Source organism: Mauremys mutica, chromosome 2, assembly GCF_020497125.1.
Source record: "Mauremys mutica isolate MM-2020 ecotype Southern chromosome 2, ASM2049712v1, whole genome shotgun sequence".
NCBI classification, from domain to species: domain Eukaryota; kingdom Metazoa; phylum Chordata; order Testudines; family Geoemydidae; genus Mauremys; species Mauremys mutica.
The window spans coordinates 142,011,013-142,030,444 of record NC_059073.1 but is presented as its reverse complement, the minus strand read 5'-3'; the positions used below and the strand labels follow the sequence as shown (position 1 = coordinate 142,030,444).

The window sequence follows — 19,432 nt, the reverse complement described above, 5'->3', positions numbered from 1 at the left end:
CACTCATGTTGCTGAGAAGTTATTCGCACAAGTAACCCAATTTTTTTTTCTAATTTAAAATGAGCCCCCTTTGGAGCCCCGGGTTTTAGTTATTAAGTAAATCTAGTGGTGAAAAACATGTTCACTGTCTTACTCTCCTCTCTTATGGACAAGCCCTGGTTAATGTCTAGATAGCTTTCCCACATGTCTGTCTAACCTTTCTTGCACAAAAAAAGAAAAACTTTCTATTTTATGCAGCAGCCAAGCTAAAAAAAGAACCATTACAATCATGCCAAAAATGCAACATTGATAAAACTTGCGGGGAAAAGGCAGCCTAAATGTGACTGCTTTCAGATCCAAAGAGAATCATGTGAGAAAGAGGATTTTATATCCTCACTCTGTGTGCCGAATAGGAACACCTCCTTAGGTCCAAGGATGCAAATATACAGGAGCAATGGAAAATGGATTGTTTCCGTTAATCTGACAATGTCAGTAGAGAAAGCCGACTTATACTCCAAATCTTTGGCCTGGTAGATGTGATGTCCTTTTGCTCATTCATGCATAGTTAAAAGAGTACAGAGCTATTCAAGTATATGCATGAAGTTATAATTGTTCCAAGTGTAGAAAACTCCTACAGAGTCTAATAGAGGATGAGAATCTATGTTTTTCAAAATATGCTATAGAACTGAAGAGAGAATTCTGTTCCTGTCATACAATTCCCTAGGGTGAAAACATCTTAAAAAAGAGACTGATCTTTGTTAACCTCAATGGGCCTGGTTCTCCATGACCCTGAACCTTGCACAATCGGTTATACCTGTGCAACGGAAGGGCCAAGTGGATGTAAAATGCTGCCACATGAGAATGGCAGCTTTGTACAGGTATGTAAACAATAATAATACCCAGTTATTATTCAGCACTTTTCATCAACAGATTGCAAATCACTTTGCAAGGAAGGTCAGGATCATTATCCCCATTTTACAGATGGGGAAACTGAGGCACAGAGACTTTTTTATTTTTTTGGGGGGGTGACCTGTCCAGGCAAAGAATACATCCTTCCCCCTCCTCCCCCTGAACTAACTTCCACAGGAGAGAGAAAACATGTGGCTGTAAGCACAGAGGGAGCAGCTAATACTCAGCGCTCCTGGGGGATGGGACTGGGAATGTCCAGCAGGGCAGAAAGCATGGCTGTGGCTTCCTGTCTTGGGCCCCATCATGTCCCAGCAGTGAATTTACAAGAAGGAGAGAATTCTGAGACCCTGCACCAGTTTTCTAGGGCCTGTTTCCTGTCTTATACCTGCAACAATCACCTGAGACTGTGCTACCCTCTCACCTGACAGGTCAGGGCGAAGGTATGTTGACAGCACAGTATGGCAAGCATGCACTGCCTCGGTCTATGCCGTAACTCTCCCATGGAGACCAAATTCTCTACTGGATCAGTCCACTGAAGTCACTGCAGTGACACCAACAGAAGATCTGGCCCACTGCAACTTCACTGATAGAACCTGGCTTTTATCCATATTGGGGAAGCACCATTAAGTTTAGCCATGGCTCCAACTGAAAGGACTGGGCCAACGAGTCTGGACAATGGCAAAGGGTGTGAAATGCGTCTGTTCCAGGGTGGGATCTGATTTTGGGATTACCAACAGCTGTCTTGTGTGGGCCATAGGCACAGAGTTCAGATTCAGATCTGCCTTTGGTTCAGCCCCTGATGTGAATCTTCCCCGGGTTCTGGTGTCTTCAGAGTCTGAGTGTGGGTTTGGGCCATGTCTAATACAAAGTGAAGCCAGATCCCTAATACAGAGTGAAGTCACATACACACACCACCACTAACACTCATTTGATGGCATGCCTATATTACCCCCCAAAGCTGTTTGCTCCCCCCTCCCTTCCCGGCCCCATGCACTAGGAGTTTCCAGCTTGCCCGACCTCCAGATTAGAATATGTGCATCTTTTAAATAGTATTGTTGCAAACACTGCAAATGTTAACGGTCAGAAAATCTTTGAGGAGGTTTTTCTGGTCTTTGAAAACAGATGTGGTTGGACAGAGGTCCTTCTTCTGGCCTATCTGCAAAGGAAGTGGTGGAATTTGTAGTTTATACCAAAATAACATGCACTTGTCCTGATCTCAGAGACCTTTGAGACCCAGCCAAGCTTTCTCACGTCACTAAGATCTGCTGTTGGTCTATTAAGGAATTAGCTGCCTCTTCATACGTTTGATCTCAACAGAGAGGACCCTGTGACATTTCCAGCACAGATGTTAATATTTCCCATAGACCTATTTCATGTTTCCCATAGACCTATTTCTAGTTGTCCACCAAATGGTAACACAAGGTTCTGCCCAACTGACTAACGTGCTTTGACCCTAAACGAAGAAGAGCACCACTAAGAAAAAGTCGTAATGAGATCCAATGGTTGGAAGCTGAAGCTAGACAAACTCAGACTAGAAATAAGATGCAAATTTTTAATTGCAAAGGTAATTAACCATTGGGACAACTTGCCTAGCGACATGTTGGATTCTCCAGCACTTGCAGTTTTTAAGTCAAAACTGGATATCTTTCTAAAAACTATGCCATAACTCAGCCAGAAGTTAGGGGTCTGATGCAGGAATTACTGGGTCAGGTTCTTTGGCCTGTGTTATGCAGGAGGTGATAAAGATGGTCTCTTCTGGTCTTCAAATGTACAAAAAAAAAGTGAGTTCAGTCTCCAGGGCCCATTCAGCTCTTGGCCTCTCTGATTAGGGTTACCAAATAGCAACTGTGAAAAAACGGGACGGGGGTGGGGGGTAATAGGCGCTTATATAAGAAAAAGTCTTTAAAAATGGGACTTCTGGTCATCCTATCTCTGATGAAACTGCCAAAAATGGGGGAAGAGGCATGTGTGGGGGAGGGGGGGATTAGTGTCAATTATGAGGCTGAATTTTGTGATTTGGACACCTGGCACTAGATGGCACCCACTTTTCAGAGGGTGATATATGCCACTGTTGCCTAATCCTTTCGAAGTAGGAGGATAGCAGAAAGGGTCTTTTAGTGGTCATTTTTAATACATTATTTTAAAGGGGATCAAGTTTTTATAGCAAATGCTAGAACAAAGAACTGAACGTTGGAGCTAGGAGGAGGAAGAAGAGCCAGAAAACGCCTGGTAGGTGGTAACAACTTTCTGTCATTTCTACTGAGCGGTGAAGCAGCTGAGTCCAGACTTTCAGAGGTCCTATTTACAGTGAGGCGAACTACGTTTTTCAGTACCAGCAGAACACTGCAAGTGTTAAGAACTCAGAAAGCCATTCCCATTGCGTATCAACAATATTGAACCTACTAACTTATGACCAACACTACCTATTTTTGTATGCCAGTCCCTGACTCTTTTTAAATTAGCTAGCTACATATGCACATATCTACAACTATGTACCTACCTTTGATACAGGACGCTTGTAACTGTGAGGCCTGGTCTAGGGAAAGCAAGTTAGCACCTTTTTGAGCGTGTGGGAGAAGTACATTTAAAATAGTTCTGGCTAACACAACTTCTCTCTAGTGTAGACTGGGCCATTGTTTGGCATGGAGAAGATCTGTATACAGTATGGGGAAGAGAGACCAGGGCTGCTGATCTGAACATTTTCACCAGTAGCGGGTTCACTTTAAAACCTTGGTTTGATTGACTGGTTGATTGATTGAAGTGGAAACACTTATTTTAAATCAGACGTGAGAGAAAAATGAATGTGTATAAATTGGGCCCTGAAAAATTCTCAAACAGCGCACAAATCAATGAGCACATATGGTAGTGTTTGGCCTAGGCATATATAAGGTGACTACCTTGAGGACTACCACGGTCTTCTATGAGTGAGGATCATATTACAATGCTAGATGGAGACCTGTAGGTGGCAGCATGGGTGCACTCAAAGAATTGGCATTGCCATGTATACTATTTCTTTTGTACAGAGCACTCTGACAGGCCTTGCAGTCCTATGAATGGGGCTTGGAATGCAGATCTTGGATGTGGTCAGAATAATTTCTCTTAGATGCTCTGGAGTAGAGCGTTAAACTCTCCTGGGTCCAGATTGGAAACCTGGAGTGAGTCCTACTGTGATTCTGATATAGGCACTTTGGAGATTTCTCCTCCCGGAGAGAGGAACAATGCAAACTCCAGCTGCTTTATCTCATGCCCTCCTTTTAGCTGCTATTCATGTTACACAGCCAATCAGCATGTAAATCACACTCGGGCTCTGAAACCTGTACTAATACTAATACTAATACTGCACTGCAAAAAGTAATTTTCCCTCTGTTGATATTCACCCCTTCTTGTCAACTGCTGGAAACGGGCCACATCCACCCTAATTGAATTGGCCTCGTTAGCACTGACTAGGGTGACCAGATAGAAAGTGTGAAAAATCAGGACAGGGGGTGGGGCGTAATAGGAGCCTATATAAGAAAAATGCCCAAATATCGGGACTGTCCCTATAAAATTGGGACATCTGGTCACCCTAGCACTGCCCCCCCCCCGCACTTGGTAAGGCAACTCCCATCTTTTCATGTGCTGTATATTTATACCTGCCTACTGTATTTTCCACTCCATGCATCTGATGAAGTGGGTTATAGCCCATGAAAGCTTATGCCCAAATAAATTTGTTAGTCTCTAAGGTGCAACAAGGACTCCTCGTTGGTTTTGCTGATACAAACTAACACAGTTACCACTCTGAAACCTGTACTAAAAAATGTATGACTATAACAGGGTTTAAAACAGGGTTTAAAAGAGAACTAGATAAATTAATGGAGGTTAAGTCCATTAATGGCTATTAGCCAGGATGAGTAAGGAATGGTGTCCCTAGTCTCTGTTTGCCGGAGGGTGGAGATGGATGGCAGGAGAGAGAGATCACTTATGCTCTTATGTAAATTGGTGCAAAGTGACAGTACCGTCTTCTGACTTCCATTTCCTACCCAATTAAACACTGGGGAAGGAGTCTTGCCCCTGGGGTTGTAAACACTCCTTAGCTGGCTGGAAGAGACTTTGCAAGCATGGGGGCGGCTGGGTGTGGGAGTGAGCGGGATTGCCGCATGCAACACTGGGATGGTTTTGAGTAGCTCAGTTCACATCACTTCCTTAGCATCTGTCTGCACCGTAATCAGAGGTGAGACTGCAGCATGTCTAGATGTACCCAAGCTAGCTTTGATCTAGTTTGCTCGAGTAACAATAGTTCGCATGGGCTAGCCACTCAAGTACAAACCCAGGCGCCCTGGTGCGCTTGTACAGCCCATCCGGCAGCAGCTTCACTGTTATAATTACTGGAGCTAAATCAGCTCGCTCAGCTCAGGTATGTGTGGAAGCAGGGAAAGAATTAACAAGGATTTGAAGGGATCTTAATGCATGTCAGTTAGTTAGCATGAGTTAGGCTAACTGTGACCCTAATGACGTGAGATTTGTAGAAGCGAAGATAGTGTGAGGCAGAGAATAAACTGTGTGAAAAGTTATTACGACCTTGCAATAGATAACCAAATATGCAGGCTTGCTTTTTCTAGTAGTGAGACAAATAAGATAGCAGAAAGGCTTATGTATAAACAAATGCAATTGTTTCTCTTTACTGTCTGTATTATTGCTAGCTATAGTCTGTAACAAAGGTATAAATGCTTGCTGTAATTGTTTACCAATTGAGAGAGACCTGTCCGGGACAAGGGGCAACCCTGTTTCCTAGGACACTCCCTCCCTCTATTGTAATTACTAGAGAAAGAATAAAGTATTTGATTTTGCTGCACCCAAACAAAAAGCGAGAACTGAGTTTTTCTCCGACATATGTATATAGGTTCTGCAACCACACCTCTGATTGCAGTGTAAACATGGTTATGCTAAGAGCTGCTTCAGGCCCTAGGTCTGGGAGTTTTGTGTTGTGTCCCTCAGGGTGGATGTAGCCTACAGTTTACGACTTACAGTGCTGAGCGTAGGAGCTAGATCTAGGTCCTGATCTGTTGCAGACTTCCTGGGTGACCCTGGGCAAGTCACTTATCCTCCGTGCCTCAGTTTCCCATCTGTACAATGAGGATAATAGCACTGCCCTGCCTCACAGGGGTGTTCTGAGGATACACACATTAGAGATTGTGAGGGGCTGAGATACTACAGTTATGGGGCCATATCAATACTATAGCCTGCTACGCACCTGCCATGTAACTTACCCCTGTTGTTTAGGTCATTGCTGAAATTAGCCCATGAGAGCCTCATCTAATTACTTTTAGTTCAGGCTCTGGCCTACTGGAGGTGACTTTCAGACCAAGTAATTGTGTATTATGGGAAAACTATTGTTTCTCATAACTACGGTTGCAACAAGAATGCCATTGTAGGGAACAATCCTCCAACCCACAGGGGACAGAGAAAATAACTTAGTAGGTCTTTTTCCATGATTAATTTCTATTGTGGGAGCAGGAGGGAGGTGGGGGCATTTACCTTGGTAAGGAACCTCATTTAGCAATGCTTTTACTTTTATTATTTAAGGCCAAAGGTGTCAATAGTGCTTTAAAAATACTTAGAAAGACAAGGTCCCCTTCCCTGAAAATCTGCAGTCTTGCTCTGGTTCTTATAATCTATTTTTAAGTTAGTTAGTGTTCCAGCCATTAAACCACAGTTCAAATTATATCAATCTTGCTATCTTATTCTGGGTGTGGCTGACTTTCTGTACATGCTGCCTTGGCTAGAGAGTGTTGACTAACCTTTCTTTAGCTGGAAAATCACAAGAAATCACAAACACAAACACCACCAAGTTATTTTTCAGGGCTGTCTGCTGTTTCTGTTTTCTCACATGGAGTATCAGCTTTGTAGGCGCTAATCTCCATAGTTCTTAGAATAAAAAGCAAGTGATAGAAGGTTCTGAAACAGCTTCCCCTGCGCAGTGGGGACAAACTACCTACATCGTTCTAAGATGAAGAATCTCGATAAATTTATGAAGGGGATTACAGGAAGGGGTTGCCTGCAGTAGCAGGGGACTGGACTCAGTGACCCAAGAGGTCCCTTTCCCTCCTCCCAATGAAAGGCCGTCCTATCATCTATTGGCCAGATCCTCAGCGGTGTACCTCCGGATAGCACCGCTGAAGTCAATGAACTTTTGCTGATTTACACCAGGGGTTCTCAACCTTTTTTTTTTTTTTTTTCTGAGTCATCCCCCAGCCCCAACATGCTATAAAAACTCCATGGCCCAGCTGTACCACAACTGTTTTCCTGCATATAAAAGCCAGGGCCGGCATTAGGGGGTGGCAAGGAGGGCAGTTGCCTGGGGCCCCACACCACAGGGGGAACTGTGAAGCTAAGTTGTTCAGTCTTCAGCTTCAGTCCCAGTGGGACTCAGGGCCCTCGGCTGCAGTCCCATGTAGCGGGGCTTCAGCTTTCAGCCCTGGGCCCTAGCAAGTCTAACGCCAGCCATGCTTGGCGGACCCCCTGAAACCTGCTCGCAGCCCCCCCCCCCAGGGGGACCCGAACCTTGGTTGAGAACCACTGATTTACACCGCTGGAGAATCTGGCCCTGTTCATCTAAGTCAAAGCACTACTGTGATGGGATCCAACCCAAGATCCTAAATTCCCAGGCTGATGGGGTAGAGAACATTATAAGACACAACTCATGATTATCCCCTCTGCTGGATGAGCTGAGTGGCTGTGGATTGTCTTGCATCTGGCTCTCCTCCCTCAGAAGGCAGGTGACTGTTATATTTGCAGTAACAGCATTCAAGACTCCAGAGGCCCAGTTAGAAAAAATAACAACTGTTTTTAATTAAGAAGCTTAATTCAACTGTGCTCAATTCAAACGACACAGGCAAGAACATTCTGGCTTATCCACAGCTCCCTCTCACAGGCTACTGAGTGACAACACACTGGGCCAATAAACATTACATCATCGGAACAAGCTTTTTCTGGCCATGATACAGACTAACGCTATTTCCATCATGTAGGTTTTGGGAGGGCAGTATTGAGGAGCGCTGCAGCTTTTGAAAGATTCCAGGAGCACTGGCGATGGGTGAACCTGATGAAGTCGGAGGTTTTTTGAAACCCAATGAACGACTTTTTTGGGAGGGTTCCCAAAAATAGCTCAACTTCCCCAAACCTTTCTGTTCCTTGTACTTGAAACTCAGATTTATCACAAGGCTGTTTCAGTTTAAAGAAATGCCAGCGTGATTTCTAGCTTAAAGAGCTTGGGCTGAGTGTTAAAGACAGAAGAACCCTACTACAGTCAGGATGGCACAAGCGGGTGCTTCATATACAGAGAAGACATTTGTCGTTTGCATTAGCATTGTCCCCACTCCTCATTCCCTTCCACACTGGCTGCATTTGATTGTTTTTTCTCTGCTTTTTTTTTTCTCATAGTCTTTCCCAAGCAGAACTTGAGCCAAACTTTTGAGCCAATGAGGTCAGATGAATGCAGCACCATTGACTATACAGTACATGGGGCACCCAGCTGACTGCAATGGAGCTATACCTTGCGACGCCACACCTCATCCCTTTTCATGTCCATTAAGGCACTAGTCCAGGGATCGGCAACCTTTGGCACGCAGCCCATCAGGGAAATCCGTTGGCGGGCCAGGACGGTTTGTTTACCTGCAGCATCCGCAGGTTTGGCCAATCGCAGCTCCCACTGGCCACGGTTCGCCGTCCCAGGCCAATGGGGGCTGCGGGAAGTGGTGCAGGCTAAGGGATATGCTGGCCACCACTTCCCGCAGCCCCCATTGGTCTGGAACGGTGAACCGCAGCCAGTGGGAGCTGAGATCAGCTGAACCTGTGGATGCTGCAGGTAAACAAACCGGCCTGGCCCTCCAGAGGATTTCCCTGATGGGCCGCGTGCCAAAGGTTGCCGATCCCTGCACTAGTCTGAGGTGCATTTTTGTACTGTGGGTAAGTTCTATGGCCCATGTTATGCAGGAGGTCAGACTAGAGTACCATGGTGGTCCTTTCTGGCCTTTTAATCTATAGGTCTATGCATGAATCATTCCCATGTCTGAATGTCCAATGAAAGAACGGGTTTTCTTGCAGATGTATTGACTTGATTCCTAATCTGAAACTTACAGCAGCGACAGAGCCCTGTGAGCTCCCAGCCAGAGGAACTGGGCTGCCTGTGAGGGACCCCACTGGTGGTAAGCAGAAAAAGAAGCAGCCAAAGCAACAAGCAGCCGAGCCAATACCACAAAGTCTTAGGGCTGAATCGTTCAGTCCTTAAATTGAGTCAGTGAACGCGTTGTCTGCAGAAAACAGCCTTGAAGTTCTAATTCTGATCTGAACTGCACACTGGTGTAAATCAGGAGTTGTGCCAGTGTAAATGAGAGCTGAACCCAGCCTTTACATTGCATTTTTCACACCCTAGCCTGTCTCCATGGTAAAAAATAAAGTGAAACCATATATAAGTTCAGAACTGTTAAACTACAGAGAAATCTCTCAGGGGAAATGGTGCAGGCCCCACTGGCTGTGCTAGTTAAGGTTGTAGGTCCCTTTGTATTAAAGTTCCAGTCATATACGTAAAAGGTTGTTATAGAGAGGAGGGTGATACATTGTTCTCCTTATCCACTGAGGACAGGACAAGAATTAATGGATTTAAATTGCAGCAAGGACAGTTTAGGTTGGACATTAGGAAAAGCTTCCTAACTGTGAAGGTAGTTAAGCACTGGAACAAATTACCTAGGGGGGTTGTGGAATCTCTATCATTGGAGGTTTTTAAGAACAGGTTAGACCAGTGTTTCCCAAACTTGGGATGCCGCTTGTTTAAGGAAAGCCCCTGGTGGGCCGGGCCAGTTTGTTTACCAGCTGCGTCCACAGGTTCGGCCGATCGCAGCTCCCACTGGCTGTGGTTCACTGCTCCAGGCCAATGGGAGCTACTGGAAGTACGTCCTTGGGCCTGTGCTGCTTCCAGCAGCTCTCATTGTTGAGGCCAAACCAAGCAGCATCCCAAGTTTGGGAAACACTGGGTTAGACAAACACCTGTCAGGGATGGTCTAGATCAGGAGTAGTCAATAGGTGGACTGAGAGCCAAATCCAGACTACCAGACGTTTTTAAATGGATTCCAAAATCTATTTACTTATTATTATTTTATTATTATTATTATTTTCTCTGGAATCTGGACCCTGACTATACCTCGACCAAGAAATTTGCACCTTGACAAAAAATAATTGACTACTCCTGGTCTAGATAATACTTAGCCCTGCCTCGGAGCAGGGGACTGGACTAAGATCATATCAAGATCTCTTCCAGTCCTCAATTTCTATGATTCTGTGAGTTATAAATGGTTTGTGAAGGGTTAATAAATGACATTATAAGCAGGTTACATGTGTTATAGATGGTTATAAGCACATTATTAGCATGTTATGTTTATAAGCAATCTATCGGCCTATTGGAGTCCACAGCAATCTAAAATGATTGACTAACCATTTATTAAAACAACAGTTATGATTTATTAACCTGTTATAGACTATTTATAAATGGAATCTTATTATAAAGTGTTACAGGTACAATATACTCTGGGGAACAATCCTGCACTGGACTTCTGAGGTGGAGGGTGCATAAGGTGATTTGGTTGGTTTTATCCATCTTTCTGACAGCAATACTAAAATGTAGACTTTATTCTGAAAACTGTAATTTCACTCAGCCTAGGAGCAGAGGATGGAGAAAAGGGATTTAATCATAGGGTGCAGTACAATGTCCAATCAAACTCAAAGCAGTCACCTATATAATGATAAGGACACAGGCTCTTCCAAATTCCTGGGTCCAGTTTTTCAATGTTATTTTTTTCCCCTCTGAGAAACTTAAAAACCATCAGTCCTTTCTCCCAGGACGAGTGTTATCACTCTTCAGGCCAGGGAACTGGTGTGTGACAGAGAGATTCCTTCAGGGCCACTGTGAATGGGCATCCTGTACAATCAGCACGTGGAACTCCCTGCCACATGGTATTATTCATGCCACATATATGGATAACATGAACAGAGTAGAATTAAAAAAGCAAAAGAGAGTTTTGAAAAGGATGTAAACCCTCCTACCTCAAGGCATAAACCAACCTCTCACTACTAGAGGTCAGGAAGGAACTTTCCCTAGAGGAAGATTAACCTGTAGGGCTCCTTACACCCTCCTCTGAAGCAGCTGGTGCTGGCCATTCACAGCAACAGAATTCTGGACAAGAGAGACCCCTGGTTCAATCCAGTCTGGCAATTCCTATCTGAAGGGGGAGGATAATCCACCATGCAGCTGTACTCCATGTGTGTGCACATCCAGGTCCATTCTTTTATTTTCCTTTGTCCCTGGGATCACTCATGGATTTGACGAAGTACTGGATCTCCTGTTCCAGCACCTTGTTCCTCTTCTCAACGTCTTCCCGTGAGCGCTCCACATTCTGAAGCTTCAATTCCAGCGCCGCAAACTTCTTCTTCTCTTTCTCGATCTCTTCATTCAGTCGCACCACTTTGGCCCAGACTTCGTAGTTCTCCTTCTGGAGGCTGCAATGGGAAGGACAGGGGACAGCCCTGGAAGGTCATCATGTGGCTCCTGGTAGTTCATACCTCCATGTCATTCAGCAATACAATAGTCGGCAGTGCTACCCTGAATGATGCACAGCCTCGTTACCCAATCCCATAACACTTTGTCATGTCCAATGAATCCATAGCAACTAAAAAGCTGTGGGGATAATTATGAACCAGACTCTGTCTATTGGCTACAGATCTGTACTGGAGGTGGGACACAGCTCCAGTGACCTAGAAGGAGCTTTGATGCACTACAGAAGGGTCTACCATAGTGGTTTTTGACCTTTTTTCATTTGTGGGCCCCTTTGGAAATTTTGAGTGGAGGTGCGGACCCCTTTGGAAATCTGTTGTCTATATATAGCTGACATTTGTTCAGTCAGTTTTCAGTCTGTCTTTTGCTGACCCTTTAGACATAGTGGGATCTGCAGACCACAGGTTGGCCTAGCATGTGCTCCCCTTCACTGGCAGCAGCATGGATGAATGGAGCTGTGAGTTCAGGGTGTCTATGGGTCACTAGAAAAGGATGCAGTTATGTCTGGTCCTTACAAAGGGGACAAAAAGGATGGGAGGGGCAAAGATGCATGCACCCTCCTCTGCTCTTGCAAGCTCACAAAGGGGCCTGCGGCACTGGGGCCCTATAGATGGGACCCAACTAGAGCTGGTCGGGTATTTTTCAATGAAACTTTTTTTGCTGGAAAATGCCAGTTTGGCAAAAACTGAAACCTTTCATGGGAAAAGGCGAGTTTCAACTATTTCTTGACTCAAAACATTTTTGAAGCAAAGTTTCGAAGGTGTTGACATGTCCCATTTCGGGCAAAATTAAAACAAAAACCTTTTGAAATTATCAAAAAAAACCCATTTTGATTGGCTTGATCTAAAAAAAAAAATCAGATTATTGGTTCATAAAAATTTTCACAATTTTGACCTTTCATCCCAATTTCGGATCTCAATTTGGGACAAGAAACATTTCCAAAAATCTCATAATTTTTTTGTGAAATGGGAAAACGGATTCTCTCCCAGCTTTAGTCCAAACCAAAATTTCAGATAAGCCACTCTTAACTCTGCAGAAATTTGGATCCAAATCCAAGTTTCATGGCTGGCCCCTATCTCTATAATGGCCAAGTCTATAGTAATTAATATTGCCTAATATTAATATGGTAATAATATGATTCTAAAGAAACATTAGCAATTACAGCTATATGATAGTGCAGTAACACTAGTAATTAGCAGTATTAATTGAACGATATGATACTGTTGTAATGTAAGTAATCACTACTTCATGATACTATAGTAATACTAGTAATTACTCATGTATAGTATCAATACTATAATAGTATATTATAGTAACCTTAGAAATTACAGAATGCTATAGTAATACCAGAAATTAATCTTATATAATATTAATACTATCATATATTACAATAAAATCAGTAATTACTACTATATGATGCTATAGTAATACTAGTAATTAACCCTTTATAATATAATACTATAAGAGTGTGAGCTGAGGTGTTCATACTCTCCTGAATGCAGCACTTAAAATTATTTACCTTAGAGAGGAGAGGTGGGTGAGGTCATATTTTTTTATTGGACCAACTTCCAAAAATCATAATAAAAGCTATTACCCCACCCAACTTGTCATTCTACTATCCTGGGACCAACATGTCGACAACAACACTGCAAACCATCATTTACCTTTTAATTTGCTCTTCATAGTCCTTTTTCTGCACTTCCATTTCTTTTTTCAGCCCCAGGATCACCTTTCGAAGGGACTCCTGGTTCTCCTGACCAGAGCCACAGTTCTCAGCACTGATGTTTGGACCCAATAGTTCCTTTGGCACAAGGCTAGGGCTTTGGTTTGCTAACAAATCTTTCTTGGAGCTGCTGCTTGCTGTGCTGAGAGGGCTAGTGCAAGTGCTCTCCCCACTCTCTGCCTGGCAGGTAGGGACATTGTCGTAGGTCGAAGTCCGGTGAAGGTCGAGCAGCTTAAAAAGATCCTGAGACAATGTTCTTTTGTGTTCCTTCGGGGAAGTCGGAGACAACTGACTTCCTGAAGATGTCCAAAAGTCATTGCTGAATATGTCATTTTTATCACTGCTGTCTTTCTCCCCCTGAGAGGAAGAAATTAGGAAGGGTTTCCTGTTAGGAAGGGTCTGAGTTCTTTTCCTGGACTGTATTTTCCACATTTCCAACATATCTTTGGATTGGTTTACATCATTATCTTCAAGGGATGCGCCCAGCCTGACCGCAGCTCCAGAGGAAGTGGGACTGCTGGTATCTAGGTCATCTCTCTGAAAATGCAGCCAAGAACATTAGAAAGTAATTTCAGTTTCATTCACACACCGTACAGATGCACAATGTGGTGACAAAAATAAAGCCATGCTTTATATTCAAGTTAATTTATAACTCGTTAAGAAATGATGAGTGGACATTGTAAGGAGGGCTGGTAAAAAAAATTTCCATCAAAGGATTTTCTCTGGAAAAATGGGTTTTCTACTGAATTAAAATTTCTGTGGAAAGTATCTGCTTTCAAGGGACAATTCTGACTTCTTGTCAAAAAAAAGAAAACTTTTTTTTTTAGTTTTTCAGCCAAAAACCAAAAAATTTTCATCTGAAAATTTAACTTTTTATTTTTGCTGAAAATGTTGGGTTTTCAGTTTTTCAGTGAAAAGTCTAAAATTTTAATCTAAAAGAAACCCACTTTCCAACCAGGTGTAGTCATAGTCATATTGACCTCTATAAAGCACTTTGAGATCCCATGGTTGAAGAAGTGAGGTTTTTTACCCACGAAAGCTTATGCCCAAATAAATCTGTTAGTCTTTCATGGTTGAAACGTGCTCTAAAAGAGCTGGGAATTATTATTATCTCACAGGATCGAGTCTTACCATTTGGCCATGGGTTACAGTGTTTGCCTTGGACGCTGGTGGATCTTCTGCAGCATCCCAGCCCACAGAACTGCGCGGCACTTGGATCTTCTTGGAATCGTTCCTTTGGGCAGGTGGAGAAGGGGGCTCATCTTTTGACACAGGGAAGAGCTTGGCATGGTCGCTTATCATCACAGTCATCACTCTCTGGATCTGCGGGGTGCCTGCAATAGAAAAGAACCACGTTTTACAGCACCCGGGGAGAACTCATTCATACTATTATTTTAAATCAGGCATTCAACCCTAAATCCTTTCCTTCCTAGCATTCACTGCACATTATTAAAAAGAGAGTGGAATTTGGGTTTTGTGTGAAATTCTTCCCTGTAGAAAGAGTGGGACTTAAGCTTCACTTTCAGTGGTCACCGTTTCTTAGCTCTATGGAGTGAGCAAATCTTATACACCCAAAGCATTTCCCTATTAGTTCTGGTGCATTTCTCCCCAGGGCCACAAAGTTCAGCGGAGAGGTCGAAATGTCTGGATCATCTTGAATGACTATTTTCCAGAGTTCCCTGTGTGGTTGCAAAGGTACGAAAGAAATCCACACCTTTCTGAGGCCCAGAACATTGCTTACCCACCCTTGTATGGATGGAATTCACAATACAAGGGATAGGTGTTATTATTGTAGGGCCATTTGTTGCCTGATTGATCTGCCGTTGTGCTGAGATACCAGGTAGAATGTTTTCTGTCCAGGCAAGATGGCGTTTTGGCTTCTATACTGCGTCTGATTTAGGAAGTTCATTGTTTTAATCCTTTGGATACAGTGATCACTTGAATACCGCAAGGGCTGCCTAAGTTAATGGTGTTACAGGATTCCATTGTACCTCTCATAATAACTGCAGGGTCCTCTATCTTCGGCCTGATGAGATTCACTCCAATCACTGTTGCCAGGTTATCCACACTCATCTTGTTGACGCTGGAGTTCAGCTGTATTTCATGTAGGAACCTGCCGGAATCCAAGGGGAAAAATTCCACGTTGGAAAACAAACAGTCTGAAGATAAATCTGTTTAAGGTGTTACAAAATCCTAATGATCCATCCAGCACTTGCTCCAGCCCCCAGGGACAGAAACATAGATACAGGCCCCTTGTTATTTCAGAGCACACTGAGGCTTTGTCTTTTAGGCATCTCTACAGAAGCCAAATCTGTCAAGCGGTAAAAGAGTTGTGTCCCCCAAAAAAGAAACAAAGATTGGTTTGATCCTTAATGATGTTGCCAAAGAAAAATGAGACAGCAAGCAGGGCTGGGGTGGGGCGAAACTCAGCAGTTTCACTAGGCAAAAGTTCAGCTAAATATTGTCCTTGATTCTGACTCTTGTAGATTCAATGTGCTACACATGGGAGTGTACATACAAGGCCAAATTGAGCTCACCGCAGCCAGTGAATTCATAGGTTTTAAAGTGAGAAGGGGACATTTTGATCACCTGTTCTGTGGATCATCTATTCTGACTTCCTTTATAACAGTGGCCAGAGAATTTCACCCACAAATTACTGCATCCAGCATAAAATTATGTCTCTGTTCACCAGGGCTAGATTTAACCCACAGAGTTTCCCTCTCAGTTTTGGGCCACGCAAAATTTGTGACAACCCCTGAATTTTTAACAGGTTTCTCATTAAAACTAATTGAAACCATGTGTCAGGTAGTTTTTTATGAGAATCTATAAACTGGCTCATGCTTACTCAAAGCACAAAAAGATTTGTGAATTTCTGCTCAAGCCAGAAAATCCAGACCCAGGTAAGAAACCACCCAAAGTTTGGGAGTGTCCAGATCTGAGATTTTGGTTCAGGCCTTTGCAATGTTTTGATTCAAATTCATGTTCAGATTTCAGACTCTCTCAGTGTCCTGGGGCATTTTGATCCAGGAGGTTGGTGAGAGCCCATTTTTTTGCACCTAAGTTGAATTTCGAGTCTGTAAAAGAAAAAAAAGAAAAGAAAAGAAAAGAAAGAAAAAAGAAAAAACCCAAAGCAGGTGAGTTTTACATGGTTTGGGATTTACTGGTAGACAATTTTGTTCAAATCTCTTCAGCTCATCTGTTCAGTTACAGAGAAATTCAACTTTGTGCAGGGGGCTCACAAAAGAGGTTAGTCCCCTGAAGTTTTAAGGGGCACCTGAGTGGAGCCTAAGGCAGTCTAGTGTTTGCTCTCTGCACAAGTGTCAGTTTCACCTTTGGAGACTAAGGCCTAGATCCTCAAGATCCCCAGATCTGGGCCTAACTTCTCACTCACCATGATGAAAGTTGGGCTGTTTGTACATTATGAAAGAGTACATACCTGCAGATATAACTGAGGAGGTTGTAATTGACTCGGGGAAGCAGAGACAGCTGCTTCACTAGCTCCTGATGACCCTAAACACAATTTAAAAATTGCTTTGTAAAGGCTCATAAACTTATCTGAATTCCAAACCATCTGTGAATTTGCCCAGTTTCTCCAATGACATCCTGGTGTGGTATCTCCTCTCAGTGCTTGCTCGCCTTTGGAACTGAATCCACACACGGTATCATGGTCCCGTTAGTGTGATGGACAATACTGATTAGTCTGATCCAGAATGGCAATTCCTGTGTTTCTATCTGAGTGACTGGAATGTTAAAAGAAACCCACGGGTTCTCAGCTTCTACATATATAGATCTCCCCTCAGACCCCCACAGGTAGCGACACACAATGGCTGGTTAGTTGGATGTGAGAAAGCAAGGTTGACGTCGTCTGTTGGACATGTCACCCACAGTCCCTCTGCTCTGTTCCTGGAATGAGCTTCTTGCTGCAGGGCCAGCTGCTAAGAAAATTCTGACCCCAGTGACTCACTCATATTTCCCCAAACCATTGTTCCCATCAGTCCTTTGCTTCTCTCAACTCCTTCATTTGCCCCATCTCCTTTCTTGCTCACCCCATCAGCTCTCCTGCCGACCACCCTCTAGACTCAGAGTGATTGAGGCATGCAGGATGTTGCATTTCCTTTCTCTGATAATTGTTTACACTTTTCATTTACTTCAGGGACTCAGCTAAAACAGGAAATATGACAGACAGGGCAGCTTTCAGGATTCGCACACCCCTGACAACTAAACCTTAAGATAGGTAAGCCCATGCAGCCAGATTGGGGAGCTAAGTTTACTTATTTTAATGGCAGTTCAGACAGGAAGACACATTCTGGATTTAAAACCCAGTTAGTCACACACAACCCCCTCTAGCATGCAACTGAGCATACCCACAGACACTCATCTGCGGGGGTGACAACAACAAGGTGGGTCCTGCAGGGTGGCTGAGTCAAGGGGGATGAAGGGGAGAAAGCAAATAGTCTCTTTCCCTAGGGCACCAATACTGGACAGGATGCTAGTGTATCTTCTCAGCTACTTTTTTGAGACTGTAAAGCACCAAATTTGTCCCCCGTATAACTCCATGGCAGTCAGTGAACCCCAAACTTGGTCAAATTACACCAGAGGGGTAGTTATTAATTATATTTGCTCTAAGGGCCAACCAAAAATATGGCCCCATTATAGTAGGTGCTGCATAGAATAGCAGACAGTCCCTGCCCCAAATTGTGTCTCTTCTTTTTTATCTAGTTCCATACCCATCCCTTTAGCTAATCTATCTAGCACATCCAACCCCATTGTATTTAAGCACTGAACTGTAGATGCTTTTGATTCATAAAGCACTTCCATTTCCAACAAGTGTTTTTTTAAGGTGGGTGGAATAAATGCAGGGTCATTGGTACCTTCATTTCATCAGCATTCAGAAGCATTCCACACAGAAGGAAGTCCTCATACTGCAACCACGGTACAACCGGCTCGGGGAGTTCCCTCAGGTAGAGTTTGAACAAAGAGGCCACTGTATGTACATCTGTATCGCTGTAGAACAAATGGTGAGATTGGAATAAAAGGATCCACTCAAGTGAGATTCAGACGCTGTTGGCTAGGGAACCATATATCTGTTTTGCTCATCTTGGTTGTGTGAATTGAGCGTTCAGGAAAGGTGCCTATTTTGAGCAACAATAGCCTCCCCCCCAGGAGAGGAGAGGGGCCACAAAGGAACAGAGGACAACGAAAGAGTGGGGACAAATCAAAATTGCAGGAGCAGGCCACCAGTGGGGGACACCAGGCAGAGAACCCCAGGCAGCACCCACTGCTTTGAGACTGGACTAAAGGAGACAGTGGAAGAAAAGTGAATGCTTGGCAGATCTTTCTGCTCTACCATAGTGTTGGTGGTTTCCCAGCAGTCATAATCAGGGTAGTGTTTTCCTAGCCTACATTTGAATCATGGGTGTTTTTATGCATTTACTTAACAGGCAAATATTTTCTAGCACTCACATATTTGGCAGGCCTTTTCCATTCAGAGTTGGCAAAGCTTGTCTGGGTTTTTAAGGTTAACAGCAATTACTGAACATGTTCTGCTAGGACAGATGTTTGCAGCTTTGCGTACCATATAGTTTATATTCTGTCAAAAAGAACACTGTCAAGATAGGTCTCTGTTTTGACCTACCTTGAAGTTGTTAAACTGTTATAATCTGCTGGCAAGAATCCACCAGGTCATTTATTTTTTAGGTTGTTGGGGTTTTTTCTATAAAGCCGACCACTCACTCACTAAGAAATGCTGTAAAAGCCACCATTTTTGTAGACCCTACCAAAACAAAATATCATGAGCTTCATCTGCCTGCTCGGCATCAACACTTCGCTAACAAACACCATGCCACAGTGCTGTGCTGGCAAAGATGACCACACAAAAATAAATACATAAATATATATAGAGAGAGAGAGAGACAGAGAGAGAGCCAGAGAGAGAGAGAGAGACTTGGAAAGGAGACTGAAGTTATCAAATTGTTGCTGTTGTTGTTATATCAAAAGAGCCAGTGACTGGTCTTCCCCAATCCGTCCCAGGGATTAAAGTAAGAGGAGGCAGAGGGGAGCACAGCTCTGCTAAAAACAGAGGAAAGTGGTGTATGGAGAATCTAGTCCTTTTGCTTTGATCAGTGATCGAGGCGGCTTACTGCGACATCTACTCACCGCCAAGACCTGAGATTTTGACAACGCACCTTTGCAGAGTCTAGATCGAAGCTGAGAAATGGTAACACTTGTTTTCTCTTGAG

At 43.6% G+C, this 19,432-nt stretch overlaps 1 protein-coding gene across 1 annotated transcript in view; it reads right to left on the bottom strand.

Annotated features, from left to right (window-relative positions):
- Positions 1-9,853: 9,853 nt before the first annotated feature.
- The window catches only part of ARHGAP25 (Rho GTPase activating protein 25), a 45,712-nt gene continuing 36,133 nt past the window's right edge, over positions 9,854-19,432 (bottom strand). Inside the window, exons 6-11 of the mRNA XM_045003020.1 lie at positions 18,065-18,197; positions 16,630-16,703; positions 15,185-15,306; positions 14,325-14,527; positions 13,135-13,730; positions 9,854-11,415 (exon numbers count right to left, since the gene is read on the bottom strand). Of these exons, the coding sequence (XP_044858955.1) occupies positions 11,205-11,415; positions 13,135-13,730; positions 14,325-14,527; positions 15,185-15,306; positions 16,630-16,703; positions 18,065-18,197 (1,339 nt within the window). The 3' untranslated portion in view covers positions 9,854-11,204. The remainder of the gene's footprint in view (positions 11,416-13,134; positions 13,731-14,324; positions 14,528-15,184; positions 15,307-16,629; positions 16,704-18,064; positions 18,198-19,432) is intronic.